This window comes from Ictidomys tridecemlineatus, chromosome 2 (assembly GCF_052094955.1).
Source record: "Ictidomys tridecemlineatus isolate mIctTri1 chromosome 2, mIctTri1.hap1, whole genome shotgun sequence".
NCBI classification, from domain to species: domain Eukaryota; kingdom Metazoa; phylum Chordata; class Mammalia; order Rodentia; family Sciuridae; genus Ictidomys; species Ictidomys tridecemlineatus.
In genome coordinates this window covers 73,624,508-73,650,201 of record NC_135478.1, presented here as the reverse complement: position 1 = coordinate 73,650,201, position 25,694 = coordinate 73,624,508, and the positions used below count along the sequence as shown (strand labels likewise).

At 45.7% G+C, this 25,694-nt stretch overlaps 1 protein-coding gene across 12 annotated transcripts in view; it reads right to left on the bottom strand.

Moving 5' to 3' along the window:
* The window catches only part of Cabin1 (calcineurin binding protein 1), a 140,569-nt gene that overhangs the window by 59,617 nt on the left and 55,258 nt on the right, over positions 1 to 25,694 (bottom strand). For 9 of the 12 annotated variants that reach the window (XM_078038883.1, XM_078038885.1, XM_078038878.1 and 6 more), the window contains 7 exons: positions 25,146 to 25,307; positions 24,113 to 24,319; positions 23,744 to 23,889; positions 20,233 to 20,494; positions 18,643 to 18,903; positions 15,361 to 15,512; positions 13,455 to 13,633 (listed from right to left, as the gene is read on the bottom strand). In XM_078038883.1, coding sequence (XP_077895009.1) covers positions 13,455 to 13,633; positions 15,361 to 15,512; positions 18,643 to 18,903; positions 20,233 to 20,494; positions 23,744 to 23,889; positions 24,113 to 24,319; positions 25,146 to 25,307 — 1,369 coding nt within the window. The remainder of the gene's footprint in view (positions 1 to 13,454; positions 13,634 to 15,360; positions 15,513 to 18,642; positions 18,904 to 20,232; positions 20,495 to 23,743; positions 23,890 to 24,112; positions 24,320 to 25,145; positions 25,308 to 25,694) is intronic. The other 3 variants (XM_078038880.1, XM_078038884.1, XM_040289326.2) reach the window with 1 other exon arrangement.

Below are 25,694 nucleotides of genomic sequence, written 5' to 3'. Positions count from 1 at the left end.
GCTTAAGTCTTGAGGCTGGACCAAGACAACAGAGAGCTACCCTTGCCCCTATCCCATAGTAGCAAGCACTGAGTAGCAAGAGAGCAGCCGACTGCAGACAGCGGGCAAGAGCAGGCAAGAGCAGGCAGGGAGATTCTCCCTGAGAATGAAGAATGAAGTCCTAATGTGAAAGGTAGAACTGGAACATCTAAAAAAAATTTGGGCAAACTAGACACCACTTTAAGTACAAGGTAACACAAGGGGAATACAAAGCCAGTGGTGCAATTAAGATAACCAAAGCAAAACAACTTCCAAGCCAGCTCAACTTCTTATTAACCTAACCCAACTTCCCCTGATAACCTAGAAACACAAGAAGGAAGACCATTTTGAGCATAAATGTCATTTATTTCAGTTTATTGTTCCTTCACCATATCTGGTATTAAATATAAAAATTATAAGATACCTATACCAAGAAAAAGAAAGAAAAAGTATGAAAAAAAAAGTGTTGCTAGGAGATAAAACAATCAATAGAACCAAACTCAGAGATGATCCAGATGATAGAATTAACTCAGAGTAATATGATTCATAAATATGATTAGTATGTTAAAGGCTATAGTGGAAACCTAAACATTACCCCATGAATTGAGGGAGAATTTTAGGAGTGAGATGGAAATTATAACCAAGAGTCAAATAAGGATGCTAGGGAAAATAACAACAAGAAAAAATGTTAACAGAGAAGAATGCCTTTACCAGACTTCTTAGCAGACTTGATGCAACTGTGGAAGGAAAAAGCAAAACTTGAAACTAAGTCAACAGAAATAATCCACTCCAAGAGAAAAAGTGGCAGAATGGTTGTTTCAGAAGAGCATATCCAAGAGCATCCAAATGATCTAACCCATTAATTGGGCTCACCATAAGAGATGAGAGAAAAACAGGACTAAAGAAATATTTGAAGACATGACTATAGTGCTTGGCTAGCATGTGCAAGGCCCTGGGTTTGATCCTCAGCTCCACCCCCACCCCCCAAAACACCATCAAAAATAATGAAAGATGGGGCTTCGGCTGTAGCTCATCAGCAGAGCGCTTGCCTAGCATGTGTAAGGAACTGGGTTTGATCCTGAGCACCACATAAAAATAAACAAAATAAAGGCATTCTGTCTATCTACAACTACAATTAAAAAACATAATGAAAGACATCAAATTACCAAGAAGCTCAAAGAACACCAAACAGGGAAAAGACCTCCTGCACACATATTAAGAAAAAAAAAATCATATCTGTGCTTACTCAAACTGCTGAAAGCCAAAGATAAAAATTCTCAATGACTTCCAGGACCTCATGCCAGACAAATGCTCTATTACTAAGCCACACCTCTAGCCCTAGACATTATCTTCAAAGTGCAAATAAATAAATAAAAACTCAAAATTCTACACGAAGATGTAAAAATACCACCCCCCAAATGCAGGAGAAACAAAGGCTTTTCTTCAGATGAACAAAAACAGAGGATTTCTTAATGGTAGATCTGAGTTACAAAAAATGTTCAAGGCAATTCCTGAGATAGAAAAAAATATGAAACCAGACAGAAACTTGGATCTACACAGAGAAACAAAGTTAACCATAAATAGTTAAAGTGATAGTAAATATATAAAATACCTTTCCTCTTATTTCTAATTTTACTAAAATACCATACCACTTTCTAAACCAAAACAGTAGCAATGTGTAGGCCAGTAGCATAAGTAAAAGCAAAATGCATGAAAACAGTCTAAAAGATGGGAAGAATGTAAGAACATTGCTCATGAAGTAGTATAGTATCTTTCGAAGGCAGACTATTGTTAGAGATGTATTTTGTTAACTGTAAGGCAAAAGCTACATTTAAAAAAAACAAATATTATTAACAAATGAATAATAGAGATAAAATAGAACCATTAAAAAATTAAAGTGCTTTGCCTTGAACTTTTATCTGAAGGTGATGCTCAATGAACTAGGAATCAAAAATTCCTCTTGTGTTACTCACAAGTTGTGCGACCTTGGCCCTGCCTCATCTATAAACTAGTCATGTATTTCTGAGAGGTCCATGCCATAGGCTTCTGAGGACACAGTAAGAAAGGTAGAGTCCCAAGACCTTCCAGTTCTATGCTTAGTTACTTTAAAAACTTGATATTGATGTTTTAGCACATACATCTGCTCTGCCCTCTTGGCCCATGTCTCATCGTATATCCAAGAGCTGGGGACAGACGTTGTAGGCAGCACAATATAGTTGCAGTCTTTCATAGCTGCCTTTGAAATATTCACTGCTTAGTAACTGATGTGTCATAAGTATCAGTTGGGCTGCTAGAAAAACATGAATAGGGTATGTGAGACCCAAGCTGGGGAGCAGGGATCCAACTAGATAGACCCTCTCTGACTTACACTCAACAAGGTGTTCTATGCTTACTTGTGAAGTCACCTGTGACCCTAAGACTCCATAAACACTGAATGGGAGTTAGGAGCAGGTTTGTTCTGAAAAATTTCAAACCTTTTAAGGGGATCCCTTCTCTTCTCCCTCAGGAGAGGTGGGGAAGCTGCTTTCTGTCCCTATAAAAAGGAAGACCTGACAATAGAGACCCTTTATTCCAGAAGCCATATGTGATAATTGCAGGAGCTCCAAACTTGGGGTCTCAGTCCCACACTCAGACATAGGCTGGCTAAACCTGGCTGAATGATTTTGCTGCTTTAAAGTCCCTACTTCATGATTTTTTTTTTTTTTTTTTGGTACTGGGGATTGAACTCAGGGGCACTCAAGCCACATCCCCAGTCCTTTTTTGTATTTTATTTAGAGACAAGGTGTTACTGAGCTGCTGAGTGCCTCACAGTTGCTAAGGCTGGCTTGAACTTTCAATCAGCCTCAGCTGCCTCAGTTGCCTCAGCCTCCCAAGCCACTGGGATTATAGGCATGTGCCACCTCGCCCGGCCTATGTCATGCTTTTTAACATGATTTTCATGGTCTCCCAACCTCTGCCAGACACACATGGGATTACAACAGGGGTATGGCCTGGTGCCTAGCACACTTGAATGATGGCTCAATGACCCATCCTGTCCTGTAGCATTCTCTCTGGTCCTGACAGTGAGAATACTGATGACTTGGACAACTCTTGAGAGGCCTCAGTTTCCAAAAGATGGGAGAGGTCATGCTCTTGCAGTTGATGTCTCTCTGAACATCAGACCAGGGCCAGCTCTCCTCAGATAGCACAAGACAAGCTGAAGTCACTGCAGGCTGATCAGTACACCCTGCAGCAAGCTCCAGGAAGCAAGCATGGCCAAGATGATCTCACCTACTGGCATGCTGCCCCACAAGCTCGCTGGTCACAAGCTGTTGGGCTCTGGGCCTAAAGGAATAGTCAGTTTGGTGGAACCCCAGCTGTCATCATTTTGAAAACCAAGAACTGGCTTAAGCAAACAGGTATTTAGTTCCAATGTTCTAATAATAATGCACTCTGGGGGCTTTTACTCCCTGAGGAGCAATAGCCAATTGAGTGAGTATTCTCCTGAACCTCCTTTTTGTGGGGGAGGGGCTGCTGGGGATTGAATTTAAGGGTGCTTTGCCACGAGTTATATACCTAATCCTTTTTATTTTTGAGACAGGGTCTTGTTAAGATGCTGAGGTTGGCCTTGAATCTATGATCCTCCTGCCTCAGTCTCCTAAGTCACTGATATTATAGGTGTGCACCACCATACCTGGCCTCAGCCTCTTTTAAAATAACAACCATAGCTCGGCATGGTGGTGCATGCCTGTTATTACAGCAGCTCAGGAGGCTGAAGCAGGAGGCTCACAAATTCAAGGGCGGCCTTGGCAATTTAGCAAGATCCTAAGTAACTTAGTGAGACCCTGTCTCAAAATGGGATGTGGTTGGATGTGGCTCAATGGTAAAGTACCCTGGTAGAATAAAATAAAATAAAATAATTTAAACACAAATAAAATAACACCCACAGCAGAGAAGCAGGTTACGTGAGAGGTGAGAGACCCAGCAGTGACGGGACTGTAAATGGCACTTTCCCAGGCCTTTCCTGAGCCTCTAGACATGTGCAAGAACCCAGAACATCTAATTCTCTGACAGCCCCTGAAGCAGAGGCTGACATTGGCATTGTGGTAATTCTAAATGAGCCTTCCTCCCAGGGTGATCACAGTACCTAAGTAGCCCTGAAGAAGGCACTACTAATGGGTTAGAGCCACCATAGTTCTGAGGTGCCACTTGCAGGTCACAGTGCTAGAGCAGATTTGATGAGGCAGGGGCTGTGCATGCTAAGGGCACCAGGCAGGCTTGGGGAGCAAGAGGATAGGGGAGGTGCTAGTCAAAGTTCCTACCAACCCTTGGGGTAGAGGCACCATGAGACACACTGGGGACTTGCAATGCTTCAGAAATAGAGAACAAATGCATTTCTTCAAATGAGAACCACCATTTGGACTCAAGGCTCAAGGTTCAGTTTCTCTCTGCTCCTTTAAGCTCTTTATTAGTCTGATAGGGTGGGCATAAGCTAACTTAAAATGATCCTTATTTTTAAATACCAAGAAGCAACCTAAGGTGTGACACCAAGAAGTCAGCCACTCAAAGAAAAACCAAGTTTCTTTTCTTTTCTTTCTTTCTTTTCTTTTTTTAAAAAACACCAATAGGATAAAAAAGATGAATCAAATGGTTCTATCTATTTACCTCTACTTCTCCAGGGAAATCAGACCTTCTCTGACACAGCTGATTGAGGACCTCAGGCAGGTCAGACAGACAGACAGATGGTGGGGGAAGTTTGCCAGAAACATTACAAGCATGTGAAAAGGTCCTTCTTCCTGCCATCAGCTGGACTGCTACAGATGGTATAGCTTAAGGACTGGGGTAAGATGAGGTAGGGAGGACAATGGAGTCATAGTGCTGGGAAGAGGCTCTTGGCAAACAGAACAAACTTACATCCTCAGAGATAAATGAGCTGGCTGGGCAGGCAGCAAGGAGGGCTATTTGAACTGAGACATAAAGCCCAAGGCAGCCTTCACTTCCTGATGTGGGAAGCCCCTACCCTGGGAGGCTCCACAGAGGGGCAGGAGAAGATGCTGCTGTCCTTTCCCCACTCCCAATAGGTTCTTCTGTGGGGTAATCTCTTAGGTCATCAGGCACAAACCACAGAAGGGCCAGTGTACTCAGGGAAAGCTAGAAATGGGGGGATATTTTAGGAAGGCAGGAGTAAAGACTCCTCTGGAGTGGGTCCCCACCCATCAGCCTTGTGCCCTTGAGCAAGAATTCACTCTCTTGATTCACTGAATAATTTCTGAACAGTTGAATTCAGCTTGGTGTCAACTAGGCAAGCTCTTATTGTCCATGTGCACTGGTAAAAGAATGTGGGGAGTATACAGGTGAGTGCAGAGGGGGAATTCTGGCTTGGAGAATACACAGACAGCTTCCACTTCACTGTGAGCTGAGTTTCCAGGCCTGATTCTAGTCCCACCTCTTCTGTGAAGCTGTCCAAGTATGACAGACCTTATCTAGGATTCTGGCAGCTAAGGTTCCAATTGGGATTGGCAAACAACTATGTGTGTTATGGCCTGAGCTGAGCACTCAGAAGACCAAGTGAGTCAGCCAATGCTTTGCAAGAAAACGATGTAAGTCTGGTGGCTAAGGCTCTCAGTTGTCTTACCTGGCCCAGCAGAGGCATAGCAAAGCCATAAGTAAGGAGACAGAGACAGGTAGTACTGTTATCTTGCCTCAGTCCCACCTAGAGGGTATGTGAAGGGGTCAGAGTGGGGATTTTTTGGATCCCTGGTCCTGAGACAAAGCAGGAGACCAACGGAAAGCCATTTTGACATAGGCGAGATAGATGCAGCCCAAACTTCTCATGGGGTGGGTGGGTAGTGCCTACCAGGGAGACGGGTTCATTTAAGGAGAACCCCCAGGGATCACCTACATCACAGCCTCGACTTTAGTCTTACCATCTGAGGGAGGATTTATTTATGGAGCTGCCTGGAAGCCAAGAGGAAAGACAACTGGCATCAGCAAGCAAGCTGCAGGTTGGCGCTGTTCTTTTCAGAACATTCTTTTAAAAACCTGCCTACATAACTGCTCATAGTAGTTAATATTTGGGACAAGATTATAAATATTTGATTCTCTTACTGTTAATCAACCAAAACATTTCACATTGAAACACATGGGCCATTTCAGCCTTTCTTCTCTGAATCCTTAGGGGTAGGTGTAGGTACCAGCCACCTCTGATTAAATGGCCTACTTCTAAACTCTGGCACTCTGCACTTCCAGGGTGGGATCCAAAGGAATGACAGCTAGCTATGAAGACAGAAGAACCTGGCTTGGTGACAGAAGGGCAGCCTGTCCCACTCACTGTGAGAGCAGGCTATGTTCTGAGTTTTCCTTCATCCAGATTTGATTCAGCTCAAATTCCTTGCACATTCCCAGGACTCTCAGGTTAGCCTATAAGAGCTCTTCAGTTATAAGATGTGAGTCTCTATAGTATCTCCTTAAATGTGTTTGTGCCATTTGCTCCAAGTATGATTGGCAACAGCTCATAGCATTGATTATTTTTTTTGATATCGGGGACTGAACCCAGGGGTACTTCATTGAGCCCCATCCCCAGAACTTTTTTATTTTGAGACAGGGTCTTGCTAAGTTGCTTAAGTCCTCACTAAGTTTCAGAGGCTGGCTTTGAACTTGTGATCCTCCTGCCTCAGCCTCCGGGTTGCTGGGATTCTAGGCATGCACCACTGTCCCTGGCCATAGCCTTTGATTCTATAACCTCAGGTCAATTAGAGGCTGAAAAAAATGTGTAGTTGTACCATCAGAGACTGCAGTGACTCTGACTAGTGAACACTAAAAAGATCACAGATGTCCTGCCAACTAGAAAACAATGGGTTTTTAAAAACCATAAACTCAGGTGGAATCAATATTTTAAGAAATTTTCAACTGAATAAAACCTATTGCAGTAGGTCCCTGCCAGCCAGCCAGCTAGCCAGCAGTAAAGGAGACAGCTACCAGGAGCAGGGCTGGCTATGTGGAATGGAAGTACCCATGGCAAGCTGAGGAGACTGAACAGATGCCAAAGAGAATAGACATCAAAAACCCAGGAGCCCTGAGACAGAGGCAGACACATGGCAGGCAGCAGGTGGGCAGGAAGGCATTATTGTGGAGGCCAGGCTGCACTTCAACCTCTCTGTGCCAGTGCTTGTGGGCTGACAGAGTAGCCCAGGTACCTGGACACATTCAGACAGTGGTGTTGGCCTGCTTGGAGCCTGATGTTGGGGGCATGGTCAGAAGACAGCCCCACTGTATCTCTCAACCTGTACCTCAAGCCAGGGGAGACTTTGACCAGGGAGGCCTTGGCAGGCTTTACAGGTTTTCCTAACCAAGGAAGATGGGCAGCCTGCTCTGGACACAAATGGCAGAGGAGCAGAAGAATAGCTGTATCAAGTGAGCCAGTGCCCCAGTCATCTGGTGAGCTTCCCAGGAATGCTCTTCTGATGAATGTTTGCAGAGAGTCTGCTTGTTGTTGAGACAAAGAAAGGCCCTGTGATTGCATCATTCTTCTACCACCCTCAGAAAGAAGTTCCATCCCTCAGAGCTCAGCTGCTTTCTCAAACTCTCTCCTCACAGTCTCTTTTTCACCCATTCTGGTTATCATAGTGTCCAGACACTGAAAGACTCTCAACTTCCATGTTTTTGTTCCCACTGCCTGTAGACTTCTACATATAGATCTTTCCTCCAGGAAGTCCTCTCAACCTGTGAACCCCAGAACTTACTCCTGTCATCTGCTGGTACAACCAGTGCCCCAAGAAAAATGTAGAGACTTGAAGATCCAACCTGGCAGGATAGATAAGGGTGCCCTCACCTTGGCTTTTTCCACAGTGCCCTCTTCTATGCCTGGCATACAGCAGCTGCTTAACAAATGCCATAACCTGCTATGGCCTGAAGGGGTTTTCAGAAAGGTATTTTCAGAAAGGTAAGAATAAGAGGAGACCAAGGGGCAATTGGCTCTGTTCTCTGACAGCTTTCCCAGTCTTCACAGTGTGGGGAATAAGCAGGACAGCCTGAGTTTCCCTGGGATTATCTTCCACTTTGAGAAGGAGGGCAGTGTTCTTACCAAAAACTGACCTACCCTTGACCCTAGGAAGGGAGGTTGCTGGGCAGAGACCAGGACAGGCCTACCCTTTCAGGACTGAGAGCATTTTGCAGCTCCTGGCCTCTGCAGCCTGGTCTCCATGAACTCTAGGCACAGAGTGTTTTGAATTTGGTATTTTAGAGTCTGTTGCCTTTGTTATTATAATTTTTTTTTATAAAACAAGAAAGAACAAAGCAATGGAAATATAGGACTAAGCCACCTGCTCAGCAGGTGGATGGGTGAGGAGTCAGGTAGAGGCCACAATTGCCTCTGCATCCAGCCAGAACTGGGAAGACGGGCCATCAACAGAAGCCAAGCACATCAAATGCACACTCTCCAAATCACAGGACCAGTGAATATGAAGGTGCTTCTGGTCATACGGGAAGCAGGGAGCCGGACTAAGGGCTGAGCATGCGGTCTGCGCTGTTCCCTGAAGCGAGCCGTGACAGGTGCAAGCAGAAAGACAAAGCCTGGAGTACAGAGTGTGGTCAGGGTTAGGGGCAGCACGGGCAATATTGGTGAAGGCAGTATGGGGTGAACAGGTGAAGATGAGCACAGATGGCACACAACAGACGGTAACAACATGGTGGGTGAGGATGAATGGCCGTGAAGGGAGTTTGGCTATGGTACCCAGGACTCTTCAGAAGGCCCACACCCTACAACCTGGGGGGCACAGGACAACCTCAGAGGGTCTTTGGCAGTTGTGTTCATGTTGTCAGTGGGGCTGGGTGGGGTGCATCATCTACACCATGAATATCAGACCAAGTCTCCCACTCTTGTCCTTTCTCCCCAGGCCCTTCACAGTAAACCAATGCACCCCTCAGATATTGGCTCCTTTGACTCCTCAAGAAGGCCTTGTACCCCTGACCAGGCCAGGCCTCTCTGGGACAGGCAAACTTACCTCTTTGTGGCTAACTTTGGTTGTATCCCAACCCTTGGCTGTTTAATTGACTAATGTGACCTGTATCCTGTGTACCTGGCATAGTGCTGATAGAATACCTGGATGGATGTGACCATATTCTGGCCAAAGAACCACAGAGAAGGGCAAGGCCTCTGACCTCTGAGGTACTTCCTTGAAGTGGCATTCTGAGGTGACATAGAGTAAGACAGGCAGAGGGTCTCAGTTCAACAGAGCTGCTACATATCCCAACGGCTAGCTAAGCCAGACAAAGTGAAGGACCAAACCATCCTGGAACAACCCTGCTAACCTAGGCCCTCCTCTAAGGTACCTCCAAGTAAGAAAACACATTCAGATGGAATCACTCAGGTCAGCCTGGCACAGGGACTTCCTTGTATTAGCTTCATGTCTGGCCTCGGTATGAGACTCAGAGCTTGCACTCTTTTCAGCTTTGCCCCAACTAGTGTTGAGTCTTAAATGTGTGTCTGCCCTCAGTTGATTTCCTCTCAGAGATACAAAGACACAACCAAGCCTGCAGTGTGGCTGTCAAGATGGAGATATGCTACAATCCTGCAGGCACCTGCTTGAAATCTGGCACAGAGTAAGCACAGTGCTTGTGGAGGGGCCTAATTACTTACATACATACATGCACATACACATACACTTGCACACCAACACTGCATGTAGGAGAGGGACAAAGGTTTCTTTTAAACATCTCCTTACCCTCTGTTTGACATGTGTAAATAACAATCACTGGGAGTCCCTTAAAGGTCACACCACTCTCCTCATGTCACTTTTTTCTTCTAGTCAGCTTCCTAGTCCTGACTAGAGGTTTCAACATGAAGTATTTCAGCACTGTGGATCAATCCCAAGAGACTGATGAAAGGCAGAAGTTAATTAGGTGGGAAGGACAACCTTCTCTGGCTTGTCTCTTCTCTCAGCTTGGCCAGAGGGCCCCTTCTGACTGACATGAGAAGGGCTGGCAATGAAAGTTGGCTGTGGTGGTCTCAAGATGACCTAAGGGGTCAATTTTAAAGGCTTTCACCAAGCTGTGGAGGGGCTGCAGGAAGCTTCCAACCCTAGCAGAGAACCTGGATCCTATGAAGCAGCTATTACCAAATGTCAAGTTACCTATATATACATGGAACCATTTTTCTAAATCTTTACTATACCTTACATCAAATCAGTTGAATCCAGCTGATTTCTGCTTTTGAATCAAAAGAGTACCAAAGTGGGGAGGCAACCTTAATGGTGTCTCCTAACTACCCTCAAAGCCAGTCCTGATGCTTGGCTCCCTTTTCCCGCTGGTGGCAAATTAATTAGCCTAAGAAGCCTCCAGGAGGCAGGAGACTGGAACTCAGGAAGCCCAATGCCCAGGCCCATGCAGAACTGCTGTTTCAGATGACAGTGCCTAACCTTTTTTGAAGTCATACCACTGGCTGGAGATGTAGGGTGCATAATAAGGGTGAAGAGTTCTAGAGCCCAGGCTCTTCCCTCTATGTGATTCTACCCAGTTCTCATCCCAACATCACTAAGAACCTGGACAAGAGTAAACAAGTACTTTTGTTTAATACCCATGAGGCAAATATACTCCATTTTATAAGGAAAAACTAGCTCAGAGAAATGCAGGCCCTTGTCCAAGGTTGCTAAGCATGTAAGCAATGGAACTAGGATTGGAAGCCAGATGTCTGACTCCAGGTCAGACATCTGCTCTATCCTTGCCTTCCTGTCTGAACTCAAGCAGTTCTCTGAACCCAGTAGTATCAGGAGTAGAAGCACCCATCACTCTCCTTGCAGGGGGAGGGCTTGGGCTTGGCTATGTATTGCAATGAGTGCTAATGCCCTTGTTCTTTCAGGGAGAACCTGAGGCTGTGCTCAGACTGAGGAGCTAAGTAGAAAGCATGAGCCATATATTTTCCTCCCAGAGCCAGCCAGGTCAGGAAGCAGGAAGCAGGAATGAGCACTGTGGTCTCTTGAGGTTGCGAAATCCCCTGACACAGCAGTTTGCTGTTTCTGCCTAAAGTCTGGGCCTTTCCCTAATAACTAGTGAAGCTGGTGAATGGCCACTGTGGCATTTGAAAATCACAGCTATTTTAGGACTCTGAATATTTTTCTGTTACATTGTTTTCTCTTAGAGGTGAGGGAGAAAAGCACTGTGCTGCTCCACATACTGGGGTGGGACTGGGCAAAAATGGGCCATGAAATACCAATGGTTCCACACTGCTGATAGGAATCACTTTGAAACCACTGAAAGCATATTTGAATTTATTTATATGGCTCCATCTGCAAGTTTATAGAATTGGTTCTATAGTTATGTTGGCATCCTGAATGTGTCATGCTCAGTGCCTACTTGCCTTCCCAACTCTATGCACACTTATGTACCTGCATGGGCAGCTAGGTAGTTGGTGCCAGGTGGTGACATGGTTCCTCTTCTGAGATGCTCCTGCCTCTTTTCTTCCCTGATTCTAGAGGTGCTCCTAGCTGTATGCACTGACAGCCAAGCAGCCAAGCCCTATGATGCCTGTGGCCTGAGCTGGGTGGGAAGATGCACAGCTGGTGCGGGAGCTTTCTACCCAGGAACACAGGAGTGGAGCCACATGGCATGTTCTCTTTCCTGAAAACTTGGCATGGTTCTAAATCCTCACAGGAAGTACCTGGCAGACACTAACTCCCAGAGCAAGGATTTATTGCTAATGCAGTTTCTCAATATTCTCAAGAGCAAAAGATTGGAACAGGGTGGTTTCCTGGGCTAACATGAGTTAATTAAGAAGGAGAGGATCTTACTTAAGGAATTTCCACAGAACTGAAGACTGGAGTAACAGGCAGCAAGCTCAACACTCCAGAGAGGGCAAGGAGGTGCCAATGCTAGGACAGGGTAAGGACACAATCCCATTAAGAGAAGTCAGAGACATGCAGCACACACACAGATACGCTGCTTCTCAACACACATGCTACAGAGCCAAATCCAGGAAGGGACGCTGTAAGTCTTCTGTCCTCTCAGGAGATAACCAAATCCCACCCTTGGAGAAGCTAAGCCTTGGCCATCTTGTCATCTCTCACCAGTGCTTCTGATGATCTCTTGGCTCAGCAAGCTGGGGTATATGCCTATGTTCTCCAGGAACCTGTACACACTGGACAGGGCCCCAGCAGAGCACTGGAGCCAAGGCAGTATTGCCGCAGTCTGGCTGGGCACAATTCAGGAGCCACTTGTCAAAAGAAACTAACTTTATTTTTAGAACTACAAATGCCAAACAAAACAGCTCCTCAGGAAAAAACCCTCAGAGCCCAACTGCCACCACCGGCTTCCACAAGCCTCTCACCCCCACTCCAGCCTCTCCACCTCCCACAATCCTCCTGCTCTTGAGGCCGATTGGCTGGGTTGCGCGGGCGGAGCCAAAGAAGACACCCAATGAGCAGCTCCGTGGAGGAGCCAATCAGCTAGATGTTGCTGGGGCCGCTGTGAGCCAATCATCAGCCAGCAGCTGGAAGTTTGCTGGCAGCTGGAAGTTTGCTGGGGCCCCTTTGGCTGTGGCTCTCAACACAGTATGCCTTCCTGGCTCCCCTCTACCCAGACCTGAACTGGACCTCAATTTCAAGGCTTTCGTGGTGCCCAGAAGGCCCATCCTTCCTCTGAGAAATTGCTCTACAAAGGCTACCTGGCAGGAGGCAAAGCCCAATCCTACCCACCTAGGGGTTTCTCATCACCTTGGGGAAAGTAGAGCAAGGCCTGTTTCCCCACAGCCTGGATAAGATGAGCCACAATGGAGTGAGGGCCTAGGTATCTTTCAGCATTGTCACTATCTTCTCAGGGGTTCACTTTAATGGTTCTCTAAATTCACCAGTTTGGTTTATCCCATCTTGTCACTGTAAAGGTGAGGAGAACATGAAGAAATAAAGGTACATGCAAGCATGCAAGCCTCCTAATGTTAGTAAGAAATGTGATTGAATAGTCGCCACCTGCCCCATTCCACATGGGATGGCCTTACACATGATCCCAGATGACCTCCATCAACATCCTGTCTGAATACCCCAGGGTGAAAGATTTAATTAGTCACCACCTTCCTGTGATGGTCAGGACAGAGATATAACATGCAACTGAATGGTGCAGGCCTCACCAAAGACATGTCTTCCAAATGCCCCACAAAGGAGATGTCAGCACACTCATTTTGCAAGTGAGAAAATGCAGGCTCAAACAAGTGAGGCACTTAAGTCCAGCCTGACCCTTACACTGGCTCCCAGGTGGGCAAGCTAGCAGGTGGCGACCCTGAGCATGTCTTGGAAGCACAAGAATCACCGTGAGTCCATGAAGTTAATGAACAGCCGCAACATTGCCCGTGTCACCCCAGACCCAACACCCCCCCCTCACGAAAACAAAGCGACAAAATAAAGTCGCTTGAGCACCCTCCCCGTGATTGGCGTGCCGCCCTGGGCTGGCAGTAGGGAGAACAGGGACTATACCGTCCGGCGTCGCCTGCTGGTGGGGTTTTTTACATTTGACGTAATCGTGGTCAATCGGAGTGGCTGTGTAAGGTGGGGATGTCAGACCTGGGCCAGAGGAGGAGGGGAGGGAGGCTCCGGGGCCCGGCAGTGTCCCAGCTGAAGAGTGGGAGTCCTCATCCACCAGGCAGGCCTTCTCCCTGTGGGGACAGAGGGTTGGGGCACAGGTTAGAGCCTCCATATCACAGTGAAATGGATATGTGCCACTGTGGGTCAGTATCCTTCCCAGAGTATGCTGCTCTCATGTAAAGCTGTTTTGACAGTACCTGGATAGCTCCAGCCCCTAAATGGATGGCAACTCAAACTTTTTGGCCCAGACTCTGAGGCATCTCTGGATCTCAGAGCCCAGTAGTCTCTTTAGGGAAGCTGACAAGCCTCTCCTCAGAAGCACCCAACATCCCTTCATACCAAGTCAGTGCAATTCTATGTGATAACCCAACAGATCTAATCCCTGACAAGTGGGTAGACAGAAATACATCTTTTTACTATAGGCTCACACTCATACAAGTACATCTACTGCAACATGGATAAAAAAAAAAGTAGACACACCCTCCATGTAACCATGGAATGGTTACATAAAACCAGGAATATCTGTACTATGCAATAATAAATATGGAATAGAAAAAATGTGGTGAGGGGCTGGGGTTGTGGCTCATTGGTAGCGCGCTCACCTCACACGTTTGAGACCCTGGGTTTGATCCTCAGTGCCACATAAAAATAAATAAGTGAAATAAAGGTATCATGTCCAACTACAACTAAAATACACACACACACACACACACACACATATATATATATATATATATATAAATAAAAGAAAGAATGTGTGAAAAGATATTCATCTTTACAGACTGTGGCCAAGGCCCATCATTGAGGGAAAAAGCAAACTCTAGAGCAACACCTTCAATAATTTATTTTGAAGAGATAAAGAAAACCCTTAATTCTATGTGTGAACATAAGCATGTACAAATTAAAGAAAATGATCTGAGAAATTAAACTGTCAATAGTATCTAACTCTATTTATATGTACCTAAATTTCTTATAACTAGAATATGGTCAGTCACATATTATTTGTATAATTAAAAACTATTATAACAGAATTATGGTCAATGAAAGACAACTTCATTATACCCTGGGGGCTCTTTATATTTATGTAATTTCTGAGAACACTGAACCTACCCAAGTAACACACCACCTGGGTGCGTATCTTTTCAATAAGCTGAGGGATACTGCCTCTGTGGACTATTTGTAGCAAATTCTCTCTGTCATGTGTCCACCTGTGGCCATGAACATAAGGCCCTCAGGGACTGGACCTGGGAGCAGGGCTCAGGCAGGGGCCCCAGAGATGAAGTGAGTTAAGAGAAGTACCAGGGTGGGACACTGGACCATGCCAGGGCACCAACTTCCTTGAGCTCTCTGACACTGCAGGAAGGACCCATGCCTCTCATGGCCCTCACTGTTTCTGAGAACAGGCAGTACACCAGGCCTCAAAGGTAACCCATCCTTGGGAGGATCCCAGAAAAGGATAGGGGGTGGGGTAGGCATCTTCAAAGTGAAAACTGGCCTTCTACAATGCTCTGCATAAAACAGAGCTGTACTTCAGTGGAGTGGAAGGGAAGGTGCCGGCTTCACTTTAGGACATGCACCCAAGGGTGGGGTGACACCAGGTGTCATGGCCACAGGAGGAGGAGCTGAGGACCACACACTCACCTTCTCTCTCACATTCAACAGGATGATTTTGGCCCAGCAATTAGAGTTTCCAGGCAGGTTCCAGAGACTCTGAGTTCCAGTTTACCCAGTAGCCACATTCTGAACACTATACTGTAGTAAATGAGGCATGTGGGATTACCACAAGCATGCTACTCACTTCTCTGAAGCTTTGGGTGTATTCTTCTCCTCACCCCTGGCAAAGGGTCCTTCCGCAGCTTCCTTCATAAAGTTGACCAGGACCTCTGCACCAACCCCAGAATCGGGTTTTCCCAGGAGCTTCAGGATGGAAGCATGGAGCCGGAAGTACACCTAGAACAACACTTCTGGTGTAAGCAGCCTTCCCAGTGCTATAACTATAGCTAGCAGCCACACTGGAAGTGGGTCCCTGCCTGTGATGACAGGCCACCACACACTCCCTTGTTTTGGTTACCTTTAAGCCAGCCAAATCCATAACTAATTAAAAATTAAAAATTAAATGAATTAAAAAATTAAAATGAATACTGTCAGCATTTCAGCTTAAATGTTTACCTAGTAATCCAGCCTTGTGGCGGTGAGATAAGAGTAAGGACCTTGGCTCCATTCACTGGGCACTGCCTCCTACTGTGATGCCACTGATCCTTTGTGCCCCTTTCCTGGCTCCCACAGAAACTGAGACTATATATCTGTCTTTACACTGAACTATGCATACCCTAAGGCAAAGACTAGGTAGGATTTCCTATCTGTAATCCAGCCCCAAGGAAGAGCAAGGTCTTCATAGTTCTCAAGAACCTTTGCCTGTAGGATTCAGACAGGTAAGCAGGCAGAACAATGAATCAGATAAGGTTCTGTGCTTTCTACTACATTCCTCAATTTACAAATAGGTGAAATCAGTTGCCTAAAGTCCCACAGCTAGGAAAGCTCACAGCCAGGTAAAACCCAGGTCTGTCCTGTCTTCTGCCCTCTGCTGCTCCTACATAAATGATACACCACAAGCAGACACACCTCCACAGACAGCTTGATAATGTGGATATAATGTGGCTCCTGCCTGTAGTACATGCTACAGATTGCATATCTGTAGCATGGATATCCCAGGGCCTGAGAACTGCTGGCACCCCAGACCCTGACTAGCAGGCTTTTGCATATACCAAAGATGGTTTTCACTTAGGTGACAAGCGTCTGCTGGTCCAGGCCCAGGTAGCATTCTCAAGGGGGCATACCAGACAGAGAGGGCTCACACCCAGAGTGCTCCACTTCTGAGCCTATGGATTCTAGAGAAATTGGCTCAGCAACTCCATTTTTAATTGTAGGAAACCATCCATAAATATCCAGGTGGCCAAACTTGGAGGAGAGCAAAGTGTTTAAGAGGCAAGTAAAGTTTTTGAATCAAGGTTCCACATCAGAGGAACCAAGGCATTTCATTTTCAACAGAGCAGGGTTAAGTTCTTCACAGAAATGTCATTTATAAAACAAGATATACACATGCATCAACAGATTCAAAGTTACAGATACACTGGAATGCCCCTGGAATGAACTCTGCACCTGCAATCCTTCAAGCCAGCACAGTGTACTAGAGAAGGGTGGTCCATATAACTGAGGCCTTAATTCCTCATTTAGAAGTCCCTGGGCATCCTGAGGCCATCATCCTGCTTGGTCACTGGCTCTACTAGACAGGAGCAGAGTCCAAAACTCAAAAGAAAATACCATGGAGGAAAACCATGGAGAGTTGATATCATCTTTGTGAAATCCAGGTCACTTTCTCCCACCCTCCACCTCCACTCTAGCCAGGGTCAGTTCTGCCCAGAGGTATCACATATCAGTTATAGGCCCGGTGAGATCTGGCCCAGCTCCCTTTCTCTCCTGCTGGTAATTTAGGGTGAGTCATATTTCTTCCCTGGACCTCAGCCTTCTCATCTGCAAAGTTACAGTTCCTCCAAAGCACTCAGTGCCTAGTAGATCATATAAAAGTACAGTGAAGAGGGAAGAAGTTGGCCACTGCTGAAAAAGCATTCAATAGGAAGCTTTACTTAAGAATACCTGGCCTCCTAATAGCCACTATATAAACACTTCACAGCAACTTTTAAAAACTAGGACTTTTTTGTCTGCTCACAGGATTAGCAATTGTATAAAAAGCAAGTTCTAGCATGACTGGGGAGAAAAACAAGTTCATCAATCAGTATAACCTGTCAGGATAACTGGACACTGTTGCTCAAAATGTTAAAAGACCCAGCAATTCCACCTTTGAACTTTAGCCCTTGAAAATATTCATTAAGTGCTCTCTAATACAAGTACAGGAACATGTCCTAAGAAGTGGAGGGGAAGCCAAACCCATTAAGAAGGCACTGAATAGATAAACAAATGCCCAGCCCAACCATGGGGCACTAAAACAGGCAGGGAATCTCACCATACCTTCAACTACATCTTGTCCAAGGAACTCAGAAAATGTTACTAAGTATCTACCTACATATTGATTAAAAAAAAAAAAATAGGACATACAGGGACATGCCCAAACTGTTAATAGGGATTATTAAAATGGGGCAGGTGTTAAATATCACTGGGGACTTTCATGTTTTATATACTTGTGAATTGTCTGATTCCCTTTAAAAAGAAAAATAAAACATGACTACATGTTAATTTTATCATGGGGGAAAAACACATGAAGGTAGAAAAAGGATTAGTAAGCAGTAAATTCTACCTTAATTCTAAAAAACTTGCTGGGCATGTTAGCAGTCTCAGGAAGGGCAAAGCTAACATGTTCAGGGGAAGTTTGAATCCTGGGTTAAGCCAAGAATGTCTGGATCTCCACCCACATCTTTGGTTTCCTCCCCTACAAAATGCACTGGTCACAGCTGCCTGGCCTGCCCCTCAGGACTACCATGAGCAACAGTAAGAGCATTCATCAGAGGTACACTGGAAATCAAAAAAGAAAATCCCAGCAGTTCAAAAACAAAAACTGCTTTTCTCTTGAGAAGCAGTGAGAAAAAAACAAATCTGGGGTAAAGAGCAGGCTGTTCACCCTGGCTCAACCTTGCCAAGCTGGGTATCCCAGACATAGGCTGGGACCTCACTGGGCCTTGGATGTCTCATATGCACCTGGAAGACAGAGTGTCTGTACTCCCCCTGCCGGGCTATACTCCCCCTTGGCACCAGAAGACATTGAACTTTACTGACTGTCATCACCAAGGTCAAACTCTTCAAACCTGTGGGTGCTAATGAGAAAGGATTTTTTTTTTTCCTGAGAGATGAGAACAATCGCACGTTCTTCCAGAAAGGATGGTAAGCACCCTTAGAAAAAGAGAAGAAAGGCTGCTTTAATTTAATTGCACATAAAACTGCTGAACACAGAGAAGTTTCCAGTGGGTTTGCAGGAGAGTCACTGAGATTGTGAGCCCCATCCCCAAGGAGACAGAGAGACCAGCCCATCCCTGCCCTGACTCCCAACCCTGGGCCAACATGGTGTCACCTCCAGGGCCTCCATGGCCAGCTCAGGTGGGTTGTGGTAATGGATCTTCTTGGGATAGCGGGCAGCCTCCTCATGCAGATAGTGGCTAGCCTGCCTATAGTGCAGCAGATAGACGGCTGGTGGTTGCTGCTGCTTCTCAGCCACCTTGCCTAGCATATAATGGATGAGCCATTCCTCTTCATCACCATCGCCCTCACAGTGAGCTGCCGATGTGAAACAGTGCCTGGCTGTCTCCAGCATGCTGTCTCTCCGGCCCTCCATCTGTAACAAGTCCCAAGAGCATAGGCCTTAGGCACAAGGATTGAACCTACCCAGGAATCATGCTTTTTCCAATATTAATTCAGTTGATTTGTTGACAAAATTTATATTCCTCTCAACAACCCTGAGATCAGACTGTTGTCAGCATTTCCCAGCTGATGATAATGAGACATGAAGAGCCCTGGGGATTCCGCACAAGTACACATAAAGTAAGGTGCAGAACTGGACTTAAATTAAGGGTGCCTCTCATCAGTGTAAGGTCCTTTCTTATGCCCTCCCCCTGCAGCTCTTAACAGTTTATGAATTTGTGAAGTACCCACTGACCCCCTCTAAGGTTCCTATCTATGATCTATGTGGCTGCAGTAAGGACTTGTACCTGCAAAGGGGAAAGAGTAGAGGGCTGGGGCTGCTATCGCCAGAGGGAAGAACCAGGCCAACAACAATTGTGGCATGTCACAGTCTCAGAATGTTGGGCACAATGACAAAAGCTCATCCTCCAGGGCAGAGGGGCTTTCAGAGGATCTCAGTGGCACAACTGTGGGCTGAGAGTCTCATTCAGTCCTCCAACAATCCCATGATAGTGTTGACAATGCCATCATCTTTTTTTGAGTTTTGATTAAAGATGAACACTGCAGAACTTAAGGCTTAGCGCCTTGTATCCAACCAGCAGTTCCCTTTCAGCACACTGCTTTCCTGGGAGACCTTTTTGGGCCAGGGTACCTTACTTCTGTACTAATCTAAACATGTCAGTTTGAGGGCTGGGGATGCAGTATCTGCTTACCATGTGTAAGGCCCCGAGTTTGATACCCAGCATCACCAAAACACCAAACCAAAACCAAAAGTCAGTATGGTTCCTTTGCTTCCTTTTCAAGGAGGCCAGGGTTCCCTGCTGAACACAGACCTCAGGCTAGACCCAGCATCTCCCACTAAGGGTGCCCCTTACCAAAATACTTAAAAAATCCCAACACATGGTCAAGAATTTTATAAGGACCCAACAAATTCCTTTGAGGAAAAAGGGAAGAGACACTTTCCTTCTGGTGGCTACCACCTCTCGCCCTACCAATTAACTACTCTCAAACTGATGACTGACAAGTCAGGTCACAATAGTCTGTCCCTGAACTTGCCTGCACTGGATTGGGTGTCTAAAAACCAAGGGGACAAGTTATCATTATGTATGGTATGGCTTGAGCCTCCTGGGAATAATCACCCCTGAACTCCTGGCTTGAATGTGAAGACAGGCACAAAGAATGTCTGGAAAAGAATTTTGTAGTCCTGAGGGTACTCTGGTCAGACAGAAGGATGACAAGGCCCCTTTGCTTAGCTGGTCCTCACCTGCTGCACAAGCTCAGGAGGCAGCTCCGCTTTCCATTGCTTCAACTGGCGTGAAGCGAATGAGTGCAAGGCATAGGACATGGTGCCATACTCAATCCACAGGGACAGGTTAGAGCTGTCGATCTCCAGGGCCCGCCTGAAGCAGTTCAGGACAGGTGTGGCATGTTTCCAGATTGGTCCATCACTCTTCAGCTCATTGGAGTTCAACTTATCCTGAATGCGACTGGCCCGGGCCAGAGCCATGCCTGCCCAGGAATCAAACCTGGAGTGGGTAACAAAAAAAGCACAAGCTAAGACCACCATTGCCCTGATAGTAGGGCAGTTATGATGGCTCTGAGGGTAGGCAGATAGGCTCTGTGGACACTGTACTACCGTAACACTAGAGCTCAAAGCCCAAGATCATGATTTGGACCAGCCACGTCTCAAAGTCTCAGTTCCTATATCATGACATATATCTAAGAAGATCTACCTCAGGGAAAAGCTGCGGGTTGTTGAAAGATAAAATGTATAAGTCCTTCTACAATTCACAGGCACTCAATGACTGCTTTACTGGATGGGCTCTTGGACTTTGCTGCCTGTTTCCCTGAACTGAGGAGGAATAGCTCTCATGGAAAGAAACAGGGGCGCTCTGCAAAGCATCAAAATAGGGCCCAAAGTGTTGGGGAAACTTTCAGCAGGTGTCATAGTCCCTCCTCCTACACAGGCAGAGCCTGCATCAACATACTTACCAAACAGGAGCACAGTCACTAGCCATTCCTCTCCCTGTTTTCCCTCTGGGACCCTGAGCAGACTCTGACCTTTCCAGCTCAGTTCCCAGCAGTAAAACAAAGAATGAGGGGGAATATGTGATGGCTGAGCCCCTATTATTCTGAGATCACCTATCTGAAAGAAACTAAGGGTGAGAATGTAGAAACCTCTCTGCAAGGATAATCAGCTACAAAGACACCAAGACCAAGATAATTTATGGGCTCTTAACAGAGTTCGGAATTTTCTGAATGCTAGATAGACAACAGAAAAAGGAGCTAGAAGGATGAAAGAAGTTACTCTCCAACAATTCTTGCCCACCACAGCTAAAGTTAGCTACTATGACTTTAAAAAGGGTTAATTATCTTCCTGAACTATTTAATAGTTTACCATAGCTCCAAGATGTTGTCAAGGAACCTTGTGAGTTCAGATGTACTTTCACTGCACTTCAGTACCCAAGGAGAAAACTATATTAATGAAGGAAACAGAAAAAGACAGAAGGCTCACTGGGGTAAGGAGGACAGTAAAGACAAAGGCTTCATCCCTCATTCCATTTGAGGGGCTCCTGAGAGTAGCTCTTCCTCTTCAGGGACCTGGGGACCCAAAGCTACCATGTCTTCCCTTCCTCTGCTTATATCACCCTGGAAGAGGGTGGGGCTAGGTGTCAAACTCCCCTTCACTAGGACCAGTTTCTTTCAATTTCCAGCATGCTTTCTGTATTCCATTTGTCCTCACTTTGAAAAAAGAGCCCACACATCACAATACTGCCTATGTGGTTACATAGAACCAACATAAAAACCAGTATCTCTTATCACAAAGTAATCAAAAGCACAAGCATACCATCATGACAACTGAAAATGTTTAAGTGTTCCACCTAGAGCCATCTTCTGATGTGAGTATCTGACCCTGGCAGTGCAGTACATGCCCATACTCTAGAAATACTGATTTACAGGGACACCGAGGGGCCTGAGGGCCAATGATGTGAACTTGGAGGTGGGGGCAGAATGTCAGCTCTGACTTGTGCAGGGCAGACCTAATGCCAGCACAGGATACAGAGTTATCTCCTTGGCAATGGAGATAAGTTGTACTAGTACTACTTTCATTTTTCCCCTCCCCAAATGGTGCTCTGATCAATTTGGGCTACCTCCAGTTTAGCAAAAGCAAAAAGAAAGATCAACACAAAGGAAGGAAAAAACTGTTACCAGTATTTGTTCTCATAGACTCTGTTTCCAGTTAAGAACCTCCAATAATATAATCACAACCCTATTATCCACCCAGCTGACTGTTATGGGCTTCACCCCTACCCAACAAGCTCAGAAGACTTTAATAAGGGGAAAAAAAAAAACCACAACTGTATCCAAACTTCCACATTAATTAGACCAGAAGCCACAAGTCTCCCCTGGCACCTGTCTGTTAGGGCCAGAATGAAGAAGACGAAGGGCTGAGGCTCAGGACCAAGATAGGTTCCTTCTTGGCTCTGGGGCCAGCTTTCAGAGACCGCTCCTCTGTAGCAGATAGACTGGTCTTAGTGGGTTGATACCCTCTGATAAGGTGGTATGCAAATTGGAGGGAAGTATGGTTGAGACTTTGCAACTCTCATTTCAGTGATTAAGGGCTTATCACATGAGAGAAGCTACACAAAGTGCCTGCCGCCCCAAGGTTGGTAGGTTTTACCATACTTTACAGATGTGGCAGCAGCAGTACAGAGGAGATGATCCCTAGTAACACAATGTATCACACAGTGAGCACTCAGCCAGTCTTAATGGAAGTCTGTGCCACTACAATGGTATACAGCCCCCAGAGAGGATATCCATGGCTCTAAGTACACAGTCCCTTGCCTGGAAGGAACCACAGACTGAACAAAAGGGGCCCAATAAGGACTATTCCTATAAGCTATGGAAGTCTTACAAATTGGCTTCACTGCTCAGATCCCAACCCTTTCTCCCCCTTGGTCAGGTGGAACCCATTGAAATTCTCAGGTTTCCCAAGTGAGAACAGTTTTGTGCTTATAGTTAAGGACAGCTACTGTGGGCTAGCCTCTGAGTACCACCAGGAAGCCTGTCTACAGACATAATACCTTCAGAGGCTGATCAGCCACAGAGGGTGGTCTTATTTTAACTGTGACACAAGGCTTACCTCCTAGGTGCGCCAGCCATGAGAAGGTATCAAGTGCACTTGACTTCATGAGTAGAGCAGGGCCTTTAAGGATGTTCAGGCCAATCACATTTTAAGAGAAAGTTAAGCAAGGCTTCTTGGGAAGAAAGCATAAGTCTCACACATACAGAGCTCTCCTACATGTATCAGGTGACAACCACTACTGCCAATGATGCCCTGAGTCTCATCAAGGAAAGAGAACTTCAGTTTGAGTTTTTCCTATTACCCTCTCTATCCCAAGAAAACAACTATAATTAAAGAACCTGCAACAGAAACACTTACGGGTACATATAACCCAACTTCCTGGGGCCTGAAACCAGAAAGGAAGCAGCACAAAACAGCACCTCCTTGTCTCACACACCAAGGCCCAAATTATACTTTGGATCTTCTCTGACCCCCTGTCCCTTTCAGGGAGAGAAGGCTTCTGTCCTATGCTTTTTATGGAGAACCTACTTTTCTAATAACTGTAGTGCACTAAACTACCTTCTTATGTCTTTTCCCTGGCCCCCTTGTTGTGAGCAGGGAAACTCCAAACTGGCCTCCTGAAGATCTGGCTGAACAAGTCACCCCAACCCTCTGGGTAGCCAGCCTGGCCCTAGCCCAAATCACCCACCTGTTAGGGCAGATGCAGATGTCATGCATGTAGAATTTGATGGCCTTGGACTGCTCCTTGTTTTTGAAATGATAATCAGCCAGGAGGTAGTAGAGTTCATTTACTACTGGAGGAGAGGGGTCAGCCCCTTCTGGGAGGCAGGGCACCTACCAGGTAAGAGAGTAAGTATAAGAGGAGGTGGCCTCAGCTGTGCCCTATAAGCCCAGGACTGCTTGGTCCTATCAACACATGATAGATCCCTGGCTTCTTCTAACCCTGGCATCTTATGCAGAGCAGGAAAGAAACCAGGGCATACAGGTAGCAATGTTGGAGGGGAGGAATGTGATCTGGCCCCATAACCCCCACCTCCTTGTATCTACTGAGGCCCACCTCAGATGATATCCCCTCAATGTAAGCAGAGACTTTGTCTAGGCTCAGTGCTGGCCTCTCTGTACGGGGCACAATGGTAGCAATTCTTTTCAGGAGATTGGCCAAATCAGCAGATACAGTGCTGGTCTTGTAGCTGTCAAATTCAGGTAGAGTCTTGGGCTTAAAATACTCAAACATAAACAGGGCATCCTCCCATATAAGATCCACCTTGAAAAAAGACAGAAGGCAGATTCATATTACACTCAGAGTAAAGAAAAAAGTTTCTCCATAGATATGCATTATGACCAATGTAAATAAGGTCACAATATATTAAAGGGTCTATAACAAGTCCCCGTTACACTTCTTAAAATCTGCACACCCAGTGTAATCCTTAAATTCAAGTGTTTGAAAAGTATAAGCCTAGTTTTTATAAAGACAAATATTTTAACTGAGGATTATGCTCTGTGAGATCACATGGCTCAGCCAGAGGGTGGGTTCTATCATAAGTGGGGGGCCTGGGGCCAGCCACTGACCCTCTCTGTACCACAGCTGCTCCCTCAGTCATTTGGTTGACGAAAACTGAGTGCTGACTCTGAGCCCGGATAGTTTTAAAGGCAGGAACCAGAGTGGAGATCCTAGCCTAAGGAACTCATATTTTAGAGGACAAAATTCCTAAGATTAGAGAAAAACTGACAGTATTGAGGAACCATGAGCTAATAACCCAAGATGCTTTAAAAAAAAAAAAAAGGAGAGAGAGAGAAAGAAAACCTCTAAAGAATTATTCATATCCAAGTTACAAATAAATCTACAGAGAATTGCTACACTACATTTTTGAATCATTTGTCAACATTTATGAGGAGACCATTTTTTGGAAACTCTTTATCCTTTAATCAAAGGACACCATAAGGTCCTCTTGTACTCTTCTTGCAACTTGTAGTGGGACTGTGGAGCTGAGTATAACAAATTTGACATGTTTCAAAAGAGCTTCTGCTTCCCTGGAGCCCCATTCTTCATCAGAGCTGCCTCCTTCCCAGGCCTGTGGTGGCAGACTTACCTGCTGGGCTGAGTGCTCCTCTAAGTACCTGGCCTTGCTCTTCTTACTAGGGAAGCTGTACAGGCAGTAGAAGCACTGCTCCAAGGCTGTCTCCAGCTCCTCCTTATAGGGGTGTGTGTCTTCAGAAGTGGAGGCAGCAAGTTCCTTTTGGAGAACTTGCACCTATGGTGAGTAGAAAGAGATGCCTGGAAAAGTGGCCTGCTGCGAGAGCCTCCCTGTCATAAAAGGATCTCCCTGGGGAGATCTAAACTCTTTCAACCTAAGGAGGCAATGTTTGGGTCCCTACATGACCTGATTCCAAAAGACATGCTTTCTAGAAAAGACCTGTTATCCTAATGGGGTTATCTGGACCAGTTCTGGCAGCAGCCTCCTCCCATTGGGTTTGCTGAGCTGCCTTCTTTCCAAATACCCAGTTTCCATCAACTACTGGAAGAAAATATTATACTCCATTTATTTAGCTGTACATTTCCTAAATGAATTATTTACTTAGCACCTTTTTTTCCTAGGCAGTGAAACACAGTCCTGCTTTTAAGAAGTTAAGGTTCCAAT